Source organism: Cibotium barometz, chromosome 11 (genome assembly GCF_041138505.1).
Source record: "Cibotium barometz isolate CiBa-2024 chromosome 11, ASM4113850v1, whole genome shotgun sequence".
NCBI lineage: Eukaryota > Viridiplantae > Streptophyta > Polypodiopsida > Cyatheales > Cibotiaceae > Cibotium > Cibotium barometz.
In genome coordinates, this window is record NC_141056.1 from 39,390,800 (window position 1) to 39,411,532 (window position 20,733).

Genomic DNA, 20,733 nt, shown 5'->3' on the forward strand with positions numbered 1-20,733 from the left:
CTCAGCCGACTGCGGATAGAGGATATCCATGAAGCAGGAATCGGCATGTAGGTCTCCTCTGCGGTACACGAGAAAGGTCGGTGCTCAGTCCCCGCCGGACTACAGGTGAGCGCCAAGGCACTGCCAGTGCCTCCCGGGGAGCTGAGACGAGCGGAGGGGGAGGAGGGGGGGGAGAAGGGAGTGGGGAAGGAGACGCTGAAAATGCGGGAGCGGGAACCGGAGGAGGCAAGGGTGGAAGCGAGGCGGGAGGGGGGAGGGAGGAGGGAGGTGAAGGGGGGGCGCTGGCATCTCCTGATCCTCAGTCTGCGCTGGGGTCTCCTCCAGGAGGGGAGCAAAGTTGTTCCTCACTGGAACCCAATGATGCTGAGGCTGTGTCTGCTTCTGCGTCGGTCTCTGGGCATGCTGGTGTGGTTGTCTCCCTCTACGGCGCCCCTGTCCAGGCTGCCAATCAGACGTCTCTGTGGGCTGAGCAGGTGCCCTGGAGGCTGCCTGCCGAGCCGCATCTATGGACGGGCCATCGGAGGTCTGCTGCTGCGCTGAAGGTCGGGGTCTCCTGCAAGGGCAGGCCTTGGCCAGGTGGCCGACCTGCCTGCATATAAAACACTGGTTCGAGAGCCCCGAAAACTCCACTCTCTGATCGATCCATCCCCCCCCCCCCCCCTATCCTAGGTAACTGAATGACCTTCGGAAGGGAGGAGATGTCAGGGACCAAAACTCTGACTGAAGGAAGGCCAGCTACTCTAGCCACCACTAAAGCTGCTGTGGGGCCAGTCTCAAGCACCGAGCCCACCAATGATACTACCCTGGAAAGGAGCGGAAGGTACTCGCGGCGAAGTCCAGGAAAGCAAACTGTGACATGGAATAGGCGCTCTCCCTGCTCGGCCGCTGCTGGGTCGAAACCATGCTGCCAATGTCTGAAGAAGGCCCGAGCGCCCCTGATGTCAAGGGGACTCATGGCTAGGACCTGGGCCACGCTCTGGGCTGTCTCGAACTCAATCTGGTAGTGTCCGCGGCCCAGTAACAGAACGTCCAGGATCTTGTCCACATCTGCAAGAAGGCACGCCTGGAGAAGATCCCGGATCTCCCCTCTACTGATCTCCCCTCTGCTGGGGCGGGTGCCAACTATACGGCAGATGGTGGAATGTACCTGGAGGCGTTCCACCTCTGCGGCGAGGCTCGCTTCCTCTTCTGGCGAAAGAGAAAGCCTGATGGGGGTATCCTCAGGCGGGCGAGGGGGCTGCAGAAGAGTCCCTCTCAGGTGAGGCGGAAGGGGCCTCCATCAGAATCTGAAGCTGAGTCAATGGCGAAGTGGAGACGGAGGATCCTGCAAGAACCAAGCTGCACGAAAACGGGGGGAAGCGCAGAGCCCGGAGGGAAAGACCGAAAGCGAGGGGGGGAGGGGCAGATGACAGAGGAGAGAAAAAGGGGGGGGGGGGGGGGGGGGGGGGGGGGGGGGGAGGCGGGGGAAAGCGGGGAGGGAGCGGGGGCGGGCAGCGGGAAGGGCGCGATAGGGGGTGGGAAGGGCGCGAAAGGGGGGGCCAAAAAAGGGGGTGAGAAGGGCGCGAAAGGGGGGCGGAGGCAGGCGGGCAGGCGGGCGCGAAAAGGGGGCGGGAAGGGCGCGAAGGGAAGAGGGGGCAGGAGGGCAGGGGCAGGACGCGGGGGGGGGGGGGGGGGGGGGGGGGGGGGGGGGGGGGGCGAGCAGGTGGGGACGAAGGAGAGGGCGAGTAGATTGAACCCCCATTCTTCATAATCCAGAGAGGCATTGGAGAAGTTAACCACCCACAAATGTGGCAGTGGAGCCTAACTGCTTCCCAGGGATCAAGAGCAACAATGGTGGTGGGTGATTCACAACTTGGCTATGTAAAAAGGACTTGAAGAAGCCATGGAATGTCCCTACGAACTTATCAGCCAGGGGAGTCAAAGCTGAAGGTTCTTATCCAACCACATCGAGTCCACAATGAAATTTGAGCTTTGAAAGTCTGTGGACAATGTTGATAAGGACCATACAAGCAATGGCATGACAAAACATAGGGCGTGGATAAACTGTTTGGATTCTTTGAGCTTGAAACTTGGAAGAAATTACAGCTTCTGATGCAATTTGTGACCACTGCTCTTGATCCCAGGGAAGCAGTTAAGAGTCCACTGCCACCTTTGTGGGCGGCTAACTGTTCCCCATGAAGCACCCTCCCAGCCTCTGCTAACGACTCACCAAAACTAATCTTCTGTGAAGCTGGGGGACAGATTGCTTCCTAAGCTTGAGGCCACAACGGATCATCTCTACACCCCCAGTTCAAAGAGAGAACGTGATTGGGACTGCAGATGGACCACAACCCCTGGATTAGACCAGCTCACCTCAATTACCTTCCTTTGCCTACTCACAATTTCCAGACTGCAAATGGGCCACAACCCCTCGGTTAGACCCGCTCACGTCAATTACCCTTCTTTGCCTATACACAATTCTGGGGTCAAATCCAACTTTAACAGTGTGGCCACACCCCAATACACTCACTCTCTTTGGAAGATACAGAGTATGATAAGACATATCCTTATCAAAGTCTGCAAGCCCCTCTCAAGAAAAAAAATTGCCCCTACAAAGTCACCTTGGGTCAAGCTTATTGTGGCCTTGCAGCGAGTCCACATGGGTAGGCCAAGACACAGTAACGTAGGCCATGGGGAGACAGCATCATACTCCTGGATCTTCATGGAATAACTGAAAAACCATCAAAGTCTGTCATCACTGAGAGGGTGGCTTCATGATAGCTCTTGGGGCAGCTTTCCAAAGTTTGATGGTGTTATAGGATCCCATTTCAAATTCCCCTAACATGTAACCTCCCTCCCATTGTGGCCAGCCCCCAATGAGAAGGATGTCCAAAGAATCATGAGGAGTCAAACCAGCAAGCAGCTATAAGAACACACCAAACCATAATGTGCTCTGTAGTATAACTTCTCCCAGGACTCTTCCTTATCTCTTGTCAGAAATAATGGCCATCTAAGATTTTATTTTCACTGTAGTGCAGCATTGTTGGATATTCGAAAAGTCTAGTAGGTGGGAATGTCCTCTTAGGTGTGAACACCCTCTATATGTGTACCATGTGAACACTCCCTATGAGTCATAGGATAAGTGTGTCATGTGTCAATACTGTGTGTGTGTGTGTGTCTCTCTCTCTCTCTCCAGTATGTGGCATGTGTCCAGCTATGTGTCAACAGAAGGCTACTCCCTAGCCTACAAAAGCTTTGTACTTTGTGAAGGCTTCGATGCAATCAATTAACCATCATTGAGTCGTGCACTTATGCTCTCTCTCTAACTCTGTTTCTCTCTCCATATTTGCAATAACTCTGTAGCTCATGATCTCCATGTAGTTGACAAGTAACCCCTCGATTTACCAGGGGAAACCTCAAGAAAATCAACAAACCTAGCAGGTATGATGAGAACTTTTTTCTTTCCGTTCAAAATTTGGATGCATCCATGCGGCTCTTGTGCAGCTGAAAAGCAGGCACTACCCAAGCTCCACAGCTGCATTGCACACCTGCCCAATTGAAACTACCCAACCTTGCCCCACAAGTGGCACACGAGAGCTTCCCCATCACACCACCTTCTTGCACTGCAAAATACAACATAGTCAAAATGTCCAGTATTTAACAAGAAGATTATGATCATAGGCCAATCTAAATGTCTAAATACAATCTCACTGGGAAGTAATGTCTAAACACAATCTCACTGGGAAGTCGCATCCTATTTCTCACTACTTTCAAAAGCATTCACGATTTGTCACACACCTGTGGTCATCCACTGCAATGGCTCCACAAAAACAGAAGTACAATCCACGGTCCTTATTTCATCCCAAAGGCAGGCTTTATCTTTTTTGTTGGAAGATGTATTTCCATTTCCTTGATTGTGAGTTAAGACATTCTCCTGACATGCCACTATTCGCCTACATTTTTTGCAACGATAAAGTAGGACAGAGCTCAACTCTAGCTGTTTCTGAGCATCAAGATCTTGTGAGCTTGAAGAAGGTTTTAAGGCTGGGTCTACTGCAAAACATGAACTCTCAATTTTCTTTCCTTCACCATATGCTTCTCCTATATCAAACATAAGATGCTTAGAACATAACAGGTCAAAGACATCAGAGTTCACCCCCATAGTTCCCACTGCCCTCTCTCTCTCTCTCTCTCTCTCTCTCTTCTTTTCCAGACAGTGTATCAGATGTCACATGGTTGTAACTTTGATCTCATAGGTCACTCTAGCCTTTTGAAGACGTTAATATAACATTTCATTTCTCTCTCTCTCTCTCTCTCTCTCTCTCTCGCCATCTTGCTCTAGGATTTTCAGTACCACATGTGCATGGGAGGCCTGTGTAGTACATGGGTCTTCTTTTCATTTCATTTTCAGTACTTTTTGTTTCCATTTTCAAAGTTTACACATGGAACCTTTGTCACACATGTTGATCTCATAGACCCATTGCGTCTTTCATGGACATTAATAAATTCTTTCCTCTCTCTCTCTCTCTCTCTCTCTCTCTCTCTCTTCATTGACAGATCACACCCTGACACATCCAGTGCTTCTGCATCACAACACAGACTCCCAAACTATCTCCCAAAAGAGAACTCGCATCACAGCACAGCATACCATACAATTGACACACTTGTACCAACCCTCTCTACCTTCCAAGGGTATCTCTGTCATGGATTCCCTCTCCCCTGTCCAATCAGTAGCAAGGCTGTACCAAACATGTGTCCATTCCTGTATCTTATGCCTACATGTGACCTATCTCCTAAAGAACCATAAACATGTTTCCTCGAGAAACCTACAACCTGTTTCCACGTGAAACCCTTAGGCCTGTTTCCCTTTGAAACCTTTGTCCTATTTCCACACAGAACCATTCACAACACCATTCAACAACAGTGCCAACAACGGCATACATCTAGTTACATGTTCAGTCATGAAACATCTGGAAACATAGAGATGCCCATAACTGTAGGTCCGTCTGTTCCTTTCTAGCAGGAAGAAAACAATCTGCCCCATGAGCATGCAGCCATGCGAGCTTGCATCACTCCCATGCCAAGAAACACATTCAAGTGACCTGACTTGCAGCCGGAAATCCAAGCACATAGCTGAATTTGCTGCCAAACAAAAACAGCCCATAAACAGCCTCAAAACAGCCTCGGAATTGCTCATGTTCGTAGCCACATGCACTGCCACGAAACAGTCCATAAACCCTTTCCAAAACACTCCTGAACCAAAGCAAAGAGAAGCTGAAAGTTCCATCAGTTGAACGCCATCGACATGATGTCTATGTTCATGAGGAACCAGGCCCTAGCCGCCTGTATGTCCAAAGAAACCAGTCCCCCTGGCCACATGCAAAAACATGCCTCCTCCAAAAAGCACCAGTGATGCTGGGCATTTCATAGCAAGCAAGAGAGGGAAAGAGAAAGTACATCCTCCTGGCTGCCTCAGCCCCGACCAGGAAGAACACACACACACTTCTCTGCTTCAGCCCGACTCCTGCTGTTCAGCCAATAGAGAAGCGCATCCAGCCCTCTGCTTTCTGCAGTCCAGCTGTCCCACGTGTAAGTGCTGTCTAGCCATCAAGAGGCGCTTTGTTTTCTGCAGTCTAGCGCTCTGCTTTTTCACCAATCATAAGGCGCCTAACTGCCATGCCATCTGCTTGCCCTTCACCAAGTGAGAGAGAGAGAGAAAAAGCCCAAGCGCCTGTGTACCAATAGAGAGGCGCCTCCTTTCTACCCACCAGCCCCTCTTTTTTGAAAAAGCACACACGTGGCCCCAATAATAGCATATGGGCCACGTTTACTATCATAAAGGTATTATCAAGTTTTTAAAGGCTTTTAAAATCTTTTGTCTCCTCCCCCCACATGGGGTTGTCCACACATGGGTTTCCTTTTTAACTCCAAACTGATGCCATTCACACTATCCACCATGTCCCCGTGCACACCTGCATACTGTCCAGAGAAAAACACAGGGTCGTGACAGTCCCAATGACATAACTTATAAGAGACCACATTGAATTCATTTCAATAAAAACAAAATACGATGATATCACAAATTACGATTGATCATTGCCAATTGGGCCACTTCCCACTATGAAGAAAAAGCTTCATACTTCATTAATAGTGATCACTAAACAAAAATCAAAAGGATCACCACGTGGGTGATGACTCATGACTCAAAATCCAAGATCAAAATAAATAACATGTCCAAACTAAATAACATGTCCAAATAAAATGATGCTGGCAGCAGGTAGCTGCTACCTGCATCCTTATCCTCATCCTCATCCTCATCTGCATCCTCTAACTCTGCAGCCTCACTCTTATGGTCATTGCCAGTAGCTGAGTCCTCAAATGCCTCATCCTCTAGAGATCCGGGTGCACTACTAGTACTAGCCTCTCAACAAGATCGTGTAGTGCAAGCTGGAGCCTTGATCTCCTCATAGAGCATGGAAAAGATGTCTCTCTCCTCCTGAGGAATGTCGGGAATCTCCTTACACTTCATGATATCAATCTTATCTGGATTCACTTGGCGAGGCTCAATGGGATGACCCTTCTGCTCTAGCAATCGGAGATTGCAATGGCAAAAGACAAGCCTCTCCAATTGTGCTATGGAGAGTCTGTTTCTCTTTTTCGTGTGAAAAAGAGCCCATGTACTCCAGTTCCTCTCACAAGGCCCTGAACTGCAATCTTGGGAGAGAATTCTCAATGCAATCCGTCTGTACATTGTACAAAAAAGAATGTAAAGTTAGAGTCAAAGAGAGAGTAGCATTTGAATGTAGATTTTGAAAGAATAGGAGACAAAGATACAAGATTCAACCAAGTTGGGTGTACCAATACCGTATTTCTCCCACTAAGACACTGGCTCCAATTGTGTCTCCCTGAGCAATCTACCACTGCAATAAATAAGAAGCTCATCCTCAAGTTTCCTCATAAGCTGTATATCACCTCCCAATCCCACCAACTTGGTAATATACTCGGTTCATCTTGACTCTAGCTCCTCATTGAGGTATTGCTCCTCATTTCTCCAAAGGGGATGCAAAATATGAGCAACAACATGGATTGGTCTATGAAACCAATCCCAATGCCGATTCCAGATCTCCTTAATATCTTGAACTCTACATGTGACATACGTAAGAGATCAAGATTTAGGTAATAGGAAGCACCAAGAAAGCTACAAGTCTAGACTCTATACATTTATAAAATAACTTATAGGAAGACTCAAGATAAAGAGCTAAAGCCCAAGGGTGAGCACTTGTTAGGCGACAAGGTAGTGCAACCATTGAGAGCTTCACCAATTCTGTCCATGAACTCATAAAGCAGCCCAATGGTACTCCCCTCCATGTCTGTGATCCGAAGGACACTATACATGGGCTGAAGTGCCTTCACAAGCCCGTCTACATCCTGCCACCAAGTATCTCTCATGACCATACGAGAGAATGCTATAGACTTGGGCTCGTCCTTGTCCTCCCATGCTGGCCACTCACGACACACAACAGTGCACAATAAGCCATGTCGCACTCTCACTAGTCTCTCCACCACAATAAACATATATGCAAACTGAGTTTTGGACGGCTTTAGAAGCTCAAGATCACTATTGGCCCTCTACATGCTAAAAACCTTTGTCCTCTTTGTGACAAAGTTCACCATGCTAGCTGCAACTGAAAATACATGGCTCACCCAATCAAGCTTCCCCACATCCTCAATCATCAAGTCAAGGCTATGTGCTGCACAAGGTGTCCACACAATCTTGGTGAACTCCTCCTCTAACATCCTGCCCATGGATACACAATTGGACCCATTGTCCATGATCACCCACACAATGTTATCAAGGCTAATTTCATTGATTGCCTGGCACATGTGAGACATAATGAACTCCCCCGTAACCACTGTCCTTGCCACCGATGCATCTATGGCACGAATGAACATTGTGCCTTTGCAGGAGGACACAAGAATGTTGTACACATTTCTCTTCCGCACATCTGTCCATCCATCACAAAGTAAAGTACAACCATACTTTGCCCAAGTGGCCTTGAGAGGCTCCATCTCCATCTCCACAGCCAGTTGCTCCTTGCGAAGCTCAGTAGTGCGGAATGTTTCATAGGAGGGGCCATCCCACTCACACCCAATGCAGGAGATAGCTCTCATTGCGTTCTTCCATCGAGGAGTCCTGACAATGTGGAAGGACAATCCACATTGAATAAACAGCTTCATCAACTCCCTCATTGCCTCTTTCATGGCAGCCTTCTGCAACCCTGCCTGCACATGTCCTTTCCTGAACACTGGAAGACTGGTTCTTTTGGCTCAAGGTGCTGAGCTAAAACAACCTGCAACATCACCACTAGTATCTTCCTCTCCGATAGTGCAAGTCCTCTTGGAGACACTTTGACGTGCTTCAAGCTCTCCCAGATTAGGGATATCCTCAAGGGGGATACCTAGTTGCATGGCCTTCCAAGCCTTTAGGTTATCATAGATTTCTTGTGGCACATGCAAACATGGCCCAAAGCCAAAACCCTTTGTTTGTGACAAATGTGCCTTCAGCTTGGTGACACTGCCATGGTGCTGATCTGCCACCATATCTAGACTCGAAGGTGACATTGTTCCAAAGAGAATCACCTGTTCGAGGCATCCTACAAGGCGGGGATAAATATAGACTGTTGGCCCTGCAAGTGTGACAACACAAAGTAATCTCATTTTATGAATTTAACTGTCATCTTGGCAAAATTGTAAAAACACTCCAAATTCACCCTATATTGCCCAAGGCAGGTACAGGTAGCCTTATGCCTCAATAGAGCAAGGGAAGGAAGATACGCAATAAATATTGATGGAAGAGAAAAAAACATGCTGCTTTGTGAGTTGTGCAGAGAAAACAAACATAAAGCAAAACAAAACATTACCCCTTGAAAAGACCTCCATAGGGCCCAAGGACACCAAGGAGCACAAGGACTGACACGGGCGCTGATTTGTTGGCGTGCTGGTACACAAAACGGCGATCAACGTCTACGCGGCCGCCACTCGAAAACGCGCACGCAAAACAAGGCACGAAACGATGTGACAGGTTCTAGGGCATTATAATATTCGGGCCGTTAAAAAACGTGTTTCGTACAACATGAAACGTTTCGTACGTTTCGAACTGGTACGAAACGCGTTTCTATGCAACTGTGGGCATATGCCAAGCATATTCCACCCACATCGACAAGCTCTCTAACATCTCGGCAAATCTTACAAATCTGGGTGTCAAAACCAGAAGGTAGCGGATTCGAATGACTCCACAAGCTTTGAAGGCATTCAAGAACCTCAAGGTGGCCTTGTCAGAGGCTCCTTGTCTAGCATTGAGTCGTTCCAAGTAATCACCAATGCGAGTAACATCATAATTGGAGCTGTTTTACAATAGAATGACCATCCAGTAACTTACATGTCTCGTAAGCTGCTACCCACAGAAAAGAATTACTCGGTCTATGATCGTGAACTCCTCGCAATGATTTAAGCCCTGAATCATTGGAAGCATTTCCTTTATGGGCGAGACTTTGAGGTTCGCACTAACCATCAAGCATTGCGCTAGCTGACCATTAGACAATGCCAAGTGCACAGTGGAGTGACCGTCAGCACCATTGGAGCCAAATTTTCTAGCAATTTGGTGGCATCATCAAAGGAAAGGCCAATCCAGTGGCCATGCTTTGAGCACAAAGCGAACAATGACTATGATTCAGCCCACTAAACTAGACCTTGCTGGTACGAGACTAGATGATGTCAAGCACACATACACAAGCATTGGATGCCACAGGACCATGCCACTTTTCGATACAGGATGGTTGACTTTTTTACAAAAGCCGCCTTTGGGTCACCCATGACGTCCATGATGCCATCACCAGTGCCACAGGGCCATGAATTCGACTTTGGAGAAGATAGAAAGGCAATACTATTGGCCAAAGATGAGGCGAGACATGTTCACTCATGTGCAACACTGTGAGGTTTGTTAGAAAGTGAAAGCTCCTCAGGGAAAGAAGATAGGGTTGTTACAGACTTTACCCATTCCCAAAGGACATTTCAATGGATTTTGTGACAAACTTGCCTACCAATCCAGGTAAGCGTAACACGCAATGTTTGACTATTGTTGATAGATTTAGCAAATTTGTTATGCTTATTCCATGCAAGGCCAATGTGACCGCCGAGGACGTTGCCCACTTGTTCATTCGTCATTGGTGCCTAATTGGTAGGATTCCTAGGACCATAATGTCAGACCGTGATGCCAAGTTTACCAATCATTTCTGGAGGGTGTTCTTTGATAATTTTGGTACTAAATTGAACTTTTCCAGTGCGTTTCACCCACAGGAAGACCGCCAGACAGAAATTTGTTGGGTTTTACGCTGTGTATGCACCCAGAGGAGTTCTAGTGATCATCAGTAGATTACTGGGGCACTTTTTACTTCAGTTAGTGGAGGTTTTTTCCCCCAGTTTAGCCTAGTTTCACTTATATTCAGTTTATAGGTGTTTTGGTCCACCCGGCACATTTTATGGCCGGACATGTGAACACTTATCTTTAGGGTCACTATTATGTGGCTATTGTACTTCACTTTGATCATCAAGCACATACAGAAGTCGTGTTCTCTCTCTCTCTTGGTTTCCACGCCTGCTTGAAGCTTCTGTAAACCCTAACCCTAACACTTCATTGCCTTCATTTGTTGGGTTTTACACTGTGCATGCACCCAGAGGAGTGCTAGTGATCATCAGTAGATTACTGGGGCACTTTTTACTTCAGTTAGTGGAGGTATTTTCCCCCAGTTTAGCCTAGTTTCACTTATATTCAGTTTATAGGTGTTTTGGTCCACCCGGCACATTTTATGGCCGGACATGTGAACACTTATCTTTAGGGTCACTATTATGTGGCTATTGTACTTCACTTTGATCATCAAGCACATACAGAAGTCGTGTTCTCTCTCTCTCTTGGTTTCCACGCCTGCTTGAAGCTTCTGTAAACCCTAACCCTAACACTTCATTGCCTTCATTTGGTATCAGAGCATTGAAGGCTTGCCTTGCCCTGCCCGTACACAACCAAGTTTTTGTTGCTGCTGCCCGTACAGCACCCGTACATCACTGCCCGTACACCTGAGCGCCGCCTGCAGTATTCGTACAGCTGCTCGCCTGCAGCAACTTCCGTACCAGTTCGTCGCCGTCAACACCCGTACCTGTTCCGTACAGTCAGCACCGCCCTCCGCTTCTGTTCCTATCAGCGCACGTGTATCAGCTTCGAAAGACTGCGCCTGTCAGCGCCGCTGTACCTGCTACGTACGTCCGTGCCTGTAAGCGCCAACTGTCACCTGCGCAGAGAGCCGTGCAGCATTCAGTGCTGCGTACATTCTGCTGTACCAGTCGACTGTACTTTCTGTACATTCGACTGAAGTTTCAACACTGTACCTGCTTCGACTGTGCTTGCTGTGCCCAATACGACTTCCAGACCTGCAAATACCTGTTCGCATTGTTCAATACAGTGCTTCGTGAGAGTACATCCACTGTACTTCAACTGTACCTGCAGTCTGCTCAGTACAGTAAACTGTACCTGCAAAGTACAACAATCATTCGCATTGAAGTCAACTTGTACCTGCTAACATCACACTGTGGTAAGCATTGCAAGTTTTGAATATTGGGCATTTTTATTCTCTCTGTGAAATTCTACAGGCACAACAGGCAGATTTTCTAGCAAAGAACTATACAGGTTTTCTGCACAGTTTGGGTGCAGTAAATTTGGGCATTTTTGGGGCATTTTGGCATTGTGTACGCCATTTGCTGCTCTAGTCAGTCATTGGTGCATTGAGCTGCACATTCAGAGGATTGAGAGTGCAGGCATATTTGGGTGAACTGTATTCAGTGGAGTACAGTTATTTTCAGGCTTTCTGCTATTGGGTTTTTTTGATAAACAGGTACAACATTGTGCGTAAGCATAATGGCAAATCAAAAGCAAAGTGATGTATTCACATATTTGTCTAAGGAAGACAAATTGGATGGCACGAACTACTCCTTGTGGAGTTTTATGCTGAAAAATGTGCTTGTGGCAAAAGGTCTTTGGGATTTTGTTAGTGGTGATGAACCACGTCCAGGTCCATTGGCTCCAGAGACTCCTCCCCAAGGGGGTGCTCGTGGACGAGGACAACAGGTACAGGCTCCAGGACAGCCATTGCCTGTTCAAAGAACAAATGCTCAAAAGACATGGGATGCCAGGGATGCACAAGCTTTGTCACTCATTGCATTGTCAGTACAGAGGTCCATTATACCTCATATTCGTTCAGCTGGCTCTTCACAGAATGCATGGGTGACTTTGGAGCAAATGTATGCTGCTCGTAATGAGGCTAGGATCTCATTTTTGAAAAGAGAGCTGGAAAATCAGAAAATGAATGAAGGAGATGATATGTCTAGCCACTTAAACAAGCTGCAGGATTTCAGAGAGCAACTCATCAATGTGGATGAGATTATTCCCGAGTCCACCATCTTGCACTCTTTGCCAAGATCTTACTTGAATTTTCATACCTCTTTGAACCTCAGCATGAGGAATGCTGTTACACCCCTCAAGTATCAGGAACTTGTTGCTCTCTCACTACAAGAGGAGCAAATGAGGAAGAATATGAATATGAACACAAATGCTGAACAAGCATTTACTACAGGTCAAAAGGGGAAAGGAAAAACTCAGCCAAAGAGTTCAAATCAAAATTCAGGTGATGGTGGTTCTTCACAGGATACCAAGAAAGGTGATGGACAGCCCAAGAAGAAGGGCAAATGTCATTACTGTAAGAAGCCAGGTCACTACATCACTGAATGTAGGAAGAGGATTGCCAAAGAGAAGGCAAAGGAAGCTGGGATGTCTGTTAATGATGCTTCTAAAGCTCCTCCAGAGACTGCTTCTTTTGTTGAGGACAGGGATTACTGTTTTTATACATGCAGCTATGATGCCTCTTGGTCTTCACAGGCACTCAGTATGACAGAGCATGCATGTACTTGGTATTTTGATAGTGGTGCCTCAAAGCATATCACATCTCGCAGGGATTTGTTTAGTCATGTTGGCCCTGCCCGTGTTGGCAAAACTGTTCAGTGTGCCAACAATGCTTCATATCCAGTTCGAGGCATTGGGGAGATTCAGCTCACAGCCATTGATGGCTCCATTCTCCGCCTTACAGATGCCTTATATGTACCAGGGATAAAGAAGAATTTGTTGTCCATTTCTTCTTTAGCACATTGTGGTATGCAAGTCCACTTTGATGATGATAAATGCATGGTCAGAGACAAAGCTAATGCCTTGACCTTGATGCTTACTGGTACATTATGTCATGGACTTTATCAGTTGGATGCATTTCAGCCAGTGGATCAGTCTGCTTATCATGCATTCACTCTTACTCCAGCTATGGTTGATGCGGAGTTATGGCATGCTCGCATGGGGCATGTAAATTTTGGTAGTCTTATGCTTATGCAGCGACATAACATGTTTACAGATCTACCTCTCATGGAGAAGCCTCCAGATCACATTTGTGAAGGATGTATTTTGGGAAAAATGCACAGGTTTTCCTTTCCACGTGATCAGGCTCTAAGAGCAACTGCAAAGTTGCAACTTATACACAGTGATCTTTGTGGTCCCATGCAAACGAAGTCATTAGGTGGTTGCTTCTATTTTGCAACATTTATTGATGACTTCTCTCGTATATGCTGGGTCTATCCTTTGACACAGAAATCACAGGTATATGATGCATTTTTGGCCTTTGTAGCACTTGCTGAGACAGAGTCAGGATGCAAGGTCAAGACTCTCCGTTCTGACCGAGGGGGGGAATATATGTCACATATGCTGAATTCCTTTCTTGGGAGTAGAGGTATAAAACATCAGTATACTACTCCTTACACTCCACAGCAGAATGGGGTTGCAGAAAGGAAGAATCGGTCACTCATGGAGATGGCCAGATGTATGCTAAAGGCAAAAAGGCTACCACATATCTTTTGGGTGGAAGCAGTCATGTGTGCTTGTCATATTTTGAATCGATGTCCCACAAAGGCATTGGTTTCTATTACTCCTTTTGAGGCTTGGCATGGCCGTAAGCCTTCTGTATCGCATTTTCGTATCTTTGGGTGTCTTGCATATGCACACATACCCAAAGAGTTGAGGAGGAAGCTGGATGATAAAGCCACAAAATGCATTTTTGTTGGGTATAGCCGTGAGAGCAAGGGCTACAGGTTATATGACCCACTATCCAGGAAGATATTCACTAGTCGGGATGTGATTTTTGATGAAAAATCAGAAATATCCATGGCTGGTTATGAGGCAAATCAGGCTGAAAATGATGTGTTTGAAGGTCTACTACCTATGGAATTTCATTCCACAGTTGGTGATCCAACTAATGAGGGTACAGGACAGCCAGCAAATGATGTAGGTGGTGCAGAAATTCAGCAGCAAAATGAGCCAGAAGCTGAACCAAATATGAAGCAGCAGGCACCACAGGTCAGACACAAACCTAGATGGTATTTAAGGACATTACAGGACAGCCATTTAGAGGGTCCTCTTGCTGGTCGTACTCGTAGGGAGACAAGGACCAATGAGCATGCACACATCATGGATTTGAATCTGGTTATGGCAGCCAGTTTACAGGATGATGATGAGCCTGATTCATTTGTGGATGCACGAGATAATGTGCATTGGAACAAAGCCATGCAGGATGAGCTTGATTCTATTAAAAGGAATCAAACATGGGATTTGGTTGATCTGCCCAAAGGCAAGAAAGCAATTGGTACAAAATGGGTCTATAAGTTGAAAAGACATGCAGATGGATCCATTGACAGGTACAAAGCCCATCTAGTTGCAAAGGGCTATGCACAGAAGAAGGGCATTGATTATGAGGAGACATTTGCTCCTACATCCCGTATGTCGACACTTAGGTGTGTCATTGCATTGGCTGCACATCGTGGTTGGGTTGTTCACCAGTTGGACATAAAGACTGCATTCCTACATGGGGGACCTCGAGGAGGAAGTTTATGTATTTCAGCCCATGGGATTTGCAGAACATGGTCATGAGGGGAAAGTTTGCAGGCTGAAAAAGGCCTTGTATGGTTTGAAACAAGCTCCACGAGCTTGGTATGCAAAAATAGATGCTTTTCTACTCACTCAGGGATTTGTGAACAGTCCATCAGAAGCCACTCTGTATGTAAAGAAAGAAGAGACAGATCTGCTGGTCATTAGTCTTTATGTGGATGATCTCTTGCTCATGGGATCAAATGATGACAAAATTGCAGCTTTTAAGGAGATACTGCAACAGACATTTGACATGTCTGACTTGGGGCTTGTACTTTGGGCATACAGTTTGTGCAGGATAACAGAGGCATTGGGTTGTTGCAATCACGTTATGTTGCTAAACTTCTGGAGAAGTTTAAATTTCAGGATTGCAAGCCTATTAGTACTCCTATGGAGCCTGGGATGAAACTGTCACTACAAGATGACAGTGTCTCCTTTGATGCCACTACATATGCTCAGGCTGTTGGGTGCCTTATTTACTTGTGTAATACAAGGCCAGATATTCAGTATGCAGTCTCTCAGTTGAGCAAATTTATGCACAGCCCGCGGTTGTCACATTGGCAAGCTGTGAAGCGTGTATTCCGTTATTTGCAGGGTACCTTGTCTCTTGGATTGCTTTATCCTGAGGGGGGTGACATGCAGTTATACGCTTACAGTGATTTAGATTGGGCTGGTGATTTTGATACCAGACATTCCACTAGTGGAAATTGTTTCTTTCTTGGCTCTTCATGCATTTCTTGGCTAAGCAAGAAACAGACCACAGTGGCCACTTCGTCTTGTGAGGCAGAGTACAGAGCAGCCTACACTACTACTGTTGAGTGTGTTTGGCTGCGTCGTCTCATGACTGATATGGATATTTCAGTGGAGGAGCCTACACCTATCTATACTGATAGTCAGAGTGCCATTGCTGTGGCCAGGAATCCTATGTTTCATGCTCGCACGAAACACATTGAGATTCACTATCATTTTGTTCGGGAGAGACTCCAGGCACGAGATATCAGTCTGATCTACTGTCCTACAGATCAGAATGTGGCAGACATCTTCACCAAAGCATTACCACGTCCGAAATTTGAAGCATTCCGCAGTGCTTTGAATTTGTTTCCTTTTGGTGGATGATGTACAGTGATCACATATCACTCCAGGGGGGTTTGTTGGGTTTTACGTTGTGTATGCACCCAGAGGAGTGCTAGTGATCATCAGTAGATTACTGGGGCACTTTTACTTCAGTTAGTGGAGGTTTTTTCCCCCAGTTTAGCCTAGTTTCACTTATATTCAGTTTATAGGTGTTTTGGTCCACCCGGCACATTTTATGGCCGGACATGTGAACACTTATCTCTAGGGTCACTATTATGTGGCTATTGTACTTCACTTTGATCATCAAGCACATACAGAAGTCGTGTTCTCTCTCTCTCTTGGTTTCCACGCCTGCTTGAAGCTTCTGTAAACCCTAACCCTAACACTTCATTGCCTTCAAAATTTACAACCAATTGGCCTGGCCTTTGACATGCTGAAATGTTATGTCCATGATCAGCAACGTAAGTGGAAATCTTGAACGCTTATGATAGAGTGGATTGGGACTTCCTTGAGAGTACTCTTAGCCATATGGGTTCTCTAAGAGATGGATTAGGGGAGTTTCATGCATGTATCGTGATGCCTAGACTAGTGTGCTCGCTTGCGGTGATGGAGAAGAGCGGTTTTAGATCTCTCGCTCAATACGGCACGGATGCCCTTTAGCGGCCCCCATTATTATATATCCTAGTCGCACAGGCCATGAGCATCTTCCTCTGCTCCACTATCGGTATTTCTGGATTGAGGTTGCCTCTTCGTAGTCAGGAGGAGCTGGTTGACTCTGAGTTAGCTGATGACACAGCCATGTTCTTGGAAGCGCCACACATGTTTATGTTCCGTCCGCTAGCATTGAAAGAATTTTGTTTGGCAACAGGAGCCCTCATTAATTGGCACATATCTGTTGGTTTTTGGATTAGTGACTCGCCGAGAGTTGCTTGGGGTGTTTTACTTGGATCAACAAAGAATGCACTGCTACATACTTGGGATCCCCGTTGCCAGGTTGGGATTGATATTTCTCTTGCCCAGCTGTTTGCTCCGGTACTTATGAATATTCGAAAGAAGCTTCTTCATTGGAGCTCCACGAGATTGGATTTAGCCTCCAGAGCATTGGTGGCTAGTCACGTATTGCTTGCCTCAGCTTGGTTTATTGCCTCTTGTTGGTGCGTCTCTCGTGCGTGCATTGGTCATTTGTAGAGGTTGATCCGTAATTTTCTTTGGTTGGGTTTGGATGGCACCATGCCAAGGTAGCTACATTTATTCAGCCCAAACGAGAGGGGGAGCTGAATATTATTGATCCGGATGTTCAATGCAAGGCTGAGCTTGTGGTTGTTTCGAGGAAAGCCATTGCTGAAAATTTCAGCAAGATGTCAGACTCTGAAGATGACTATGTTTATGATGATGAGGAAGACAGGAGACCACTCCTGAGAGAAATGAATCTGCCCAGTTTAAAGCTCATTTGGCAGGGGCAGTGGATGTGTTTATGCAGCTCACACAAAGTGAGAAGTTTGCTGAATTTATGAGAGCCCCTTCTGAGCCTAAGAAGAAGAAGAAGAAAGAGCGTTCTAGGAACCCACCTAATAGTGGTGCCTTCCCACAGGATCCTGCTTTTGGACCGTTTCCTAACATGCAAAACACTTATCGTGCAAACCCACAGAGTTCCTTTTTCGAACAGCCACCTATTCCGCAGCAGTCTATGCATCGAGGCTAGTTTGGCGGTGGTTCCATGTTCCAATCTATGACTGGGGATTACCATCAACAAGGAGGCATGGGAATGCAAGGGAATATTGGAGCTAATTTTCAGCCTGGTATGCAGGGTAATATGTATGGTGGTATGCAGTCCGGAATGCAAGGGAATATGTATGGGGGCATGCAACCCGGAATGCAAGGAAACATGTATGGGGGCATGCAGCCCGGTATGCATAGTGGTTTTGGAAACATGGGGGGATCAGCAGGAATACATGGTATGCCAGGTGTGGGAACTCGCAATGTTGACCCTATGATGGGCATGAATGCAGGGGGTAGCAATCTTGTGAGGCCACTTCTTTACGATAATCTAACGCCTATGGGTAAGGCGAAGGATTATAAGAAAGGGGGAGCTGCAGTAAAATTTGACACATTCAGTGGGGCCAAAGACAAGCTCAAGGCACTTACCTTTTTATCAGATACGCATTAGGCCTAAGGATGTGCATAAGACAGCATTTCGGACCACTTTTGGGCTATATGAGTTCTTGGTCATGCCCTTTGGCTTGACAAATGCTCCTGCCACCTTTAACAAGATGATGGATAGGATTTTCCAGCCTCATAGAGCGTTTGTGGACACATTCTTTGATGATATGATTGTGCATTCACGCTCAGAGGAGGAGCATAAGAAGCATTTGGCCATTGTGTTTGAAGAACTCCAGAAGCATAGGTTGGTCATTACTGGCAAGAAGAGTGAGTTCTTCTTGGAAGAGATACACTTCTTGGGACATATCGTGCCTAAAGATGGAGTCCGTATGGATCCTTCGAAAGTGGAAGCAATTCTCAATTGGCCAGATTTGAGGACCGTGCATGATATACGCAACTTTTTGGGCTTGTGTTCCTATTATAGGCAGTGTTGGGTTTTATGCTGTGTATGCACCCAGAGGAGTGCTAGTGATCATCAGTAGATTACTGGGGCACTTTTTACTTCAGTTAGTGGAGGTTTTTTTTCTCCAGTTTAGCTTAGTTTCACTTATAAGCAGTTTATAGGTGTTTTGGTCCACCCGGCACATTATATGGCCGGACATGTGAACACATCTCTTTAGGTCACTTATTATGTGGCTATTGTACTTCACATTTTATCATCTGAATACACAGAAGTCGTGTTCTCTCTCTGTTGCTCTCCACGCCTGTTTGCAGCATCTCTAAACCCTAACCCTAATAGTGCATAGGCCTTCATTTGGTATCAAAGCCAAGTAGGCCTGCCTTTGCCCAGCCAGTACACAGTCGCCTTCAGTTTCTGTCCAACCCGTACATCAGTACTTGTCCGTACCAGTTCGCCGACAGCAGCCATCAGTACCGTACTACAGCTTCCGTACCTGTCAGCGCCGCCGTACTGCAGCTTCCGTACCTGTCAACGCCGCCGTACTCTGGTATTGTACTGTACCAGCCCGTACACCGTCTGGCCGACTGTACCTGTCATCAGCGCCGACTGTACCTCTCAGCGCCCTTCGTACTGTACCTGCCTGCCTGAATACAGTCGACTGCTCCAACTGTACCTGGTCGCCCTGTTCCGTATTGTGCTCAGTACAGTAAACGTACCTGCACAGTACCTGCCACACGAATATCTGCCTGTAGTCGCCTTCTGTTCTGTACAGTACAAGTCGACTGTACCTGCACAGTACAGTCAACTGTACTTGTTCTTTTGGACTGTACCTGCATATGTTCATTTGGTACCACAACCTACTCAGTCAACTTGTGGTAAGCATTACAAATTTTGCTTTTTGGGCAATTCTATTTTCTTTGTGAAAATCTACAGGCACTACAGGCAAACTTTCTAGCAAAGAAGTCTACATGCTTTTTGCACAGTTTTGGGTGCAGTAATTTAAGGCATTTTTGGGGCATTTTGGCATTGTGTACGCCATTTTTGCTGCTCTACTCGGTCATTGGTGCATTGAGCTGCACATTCAGAGGATTGAGAGTGCAGGCATATTTGGGTGAACTGTATTCAGTGGAGTACAGTTGTTTTCAGGGTTCTTGCTATTGGGTTTTTTGATACACAGGTACAACATTGTGCATAGGCATAATGGCAAATCAACAGCAGAGTGATGTATTCACGTATTTGTCTAAGGAAGACAAATTGGATGGCACGAACTACTCCTTGTGGAGTTTTATGCTGAAAAATGTGCTTGTGGCAAAAGGTCTTTGGGATTTTGTTAGTGGTGATGAACCACGTCCAGGTCCATTGGCTCCAGAGACTCCTCCCCAAGGGGGTGCTCGTGGACGAGGACAACAGGTACAGGCTCCAGGACAGCCATTGCCTGTTCAAAGAACAAATGCTCAAAAGACATGGGATGCCAGGGATGCACAAGCTTTGTCACTCATTGCATTGTCAGTACAGAGGTCCATTATACCTCATATTCGTTCAGCTGGCTCTTCACAGAATGCATGGGTGACTTTGGAGCAAATGTATGCTGCTCGTAATGAGGCTAGGATCTCATTTTTGAAAAGAGAGCTGGAAAATCAGAAAATGAATGAAGGAGATGATATGTCTAGCCACTTAAACAAGCTGCAGGATTTCAGAGAGCAACTCATCAATGTGGATGAGATTATTCCCGAGTCCACCATCTTGCACTCTTTGCCAAGATCTTACTTGAATTTTCATACCTCTTTGAACCTCAGCATGAGGAATGCTGTTACACCCCTCAAGTATCAGGAACTTGTTGCTCTCTCACTACAAGAGGAGCAAATGAGGAAGAATATGAATATGAACACAAATGCTGAACAAGCATTTACTACAGGTCAAAAGGGGAAAGGAAAAACTCAGCCAAAGAGTTCAAATCAAAATTCAGGTGATGGTGGTTCTTCACAGGATACCAAGAAAGGTGATGGACAGCCCAAGAAGAAGGGCAAATGTCATTACTGTAAGAAGCCAGGTCACT

General features: G+C 46.4%; 1 protein-coding gene across 2 annotated transcripts in view; it reads right to left on the bottom strand.

Moving 5' to 3' along the window:
- Nucleotides 1–3,258: 3,258 nt before the first annotated feature.
- Nucleotides 3,259–20,733, bottom strand: part of LOC147634162 (uncharacterized) — a 70,896-nt gene continuing 53,421 nt past the window's right edge. For both annotated transcript variants that reach the window (XM_086805308.1, XM_086805309.1), the window contains exons 5-6: nt 3,778–4,080; nt 3,259–3,602 (exon numbers count right to left, since the gene is read on the bottom strand). In XM_086805308.1, the coding sequence (XP_086661434.1) occupies nt 3,448–3,602; nt 3,778–4,080 (458 nt within the window). In that variant the 3' untranslated portion in view covers nt 3,259–3,447. The remainder of the gene's footprint in view (nt 3,603–3,777; nt 4,081–20,733) is intronic.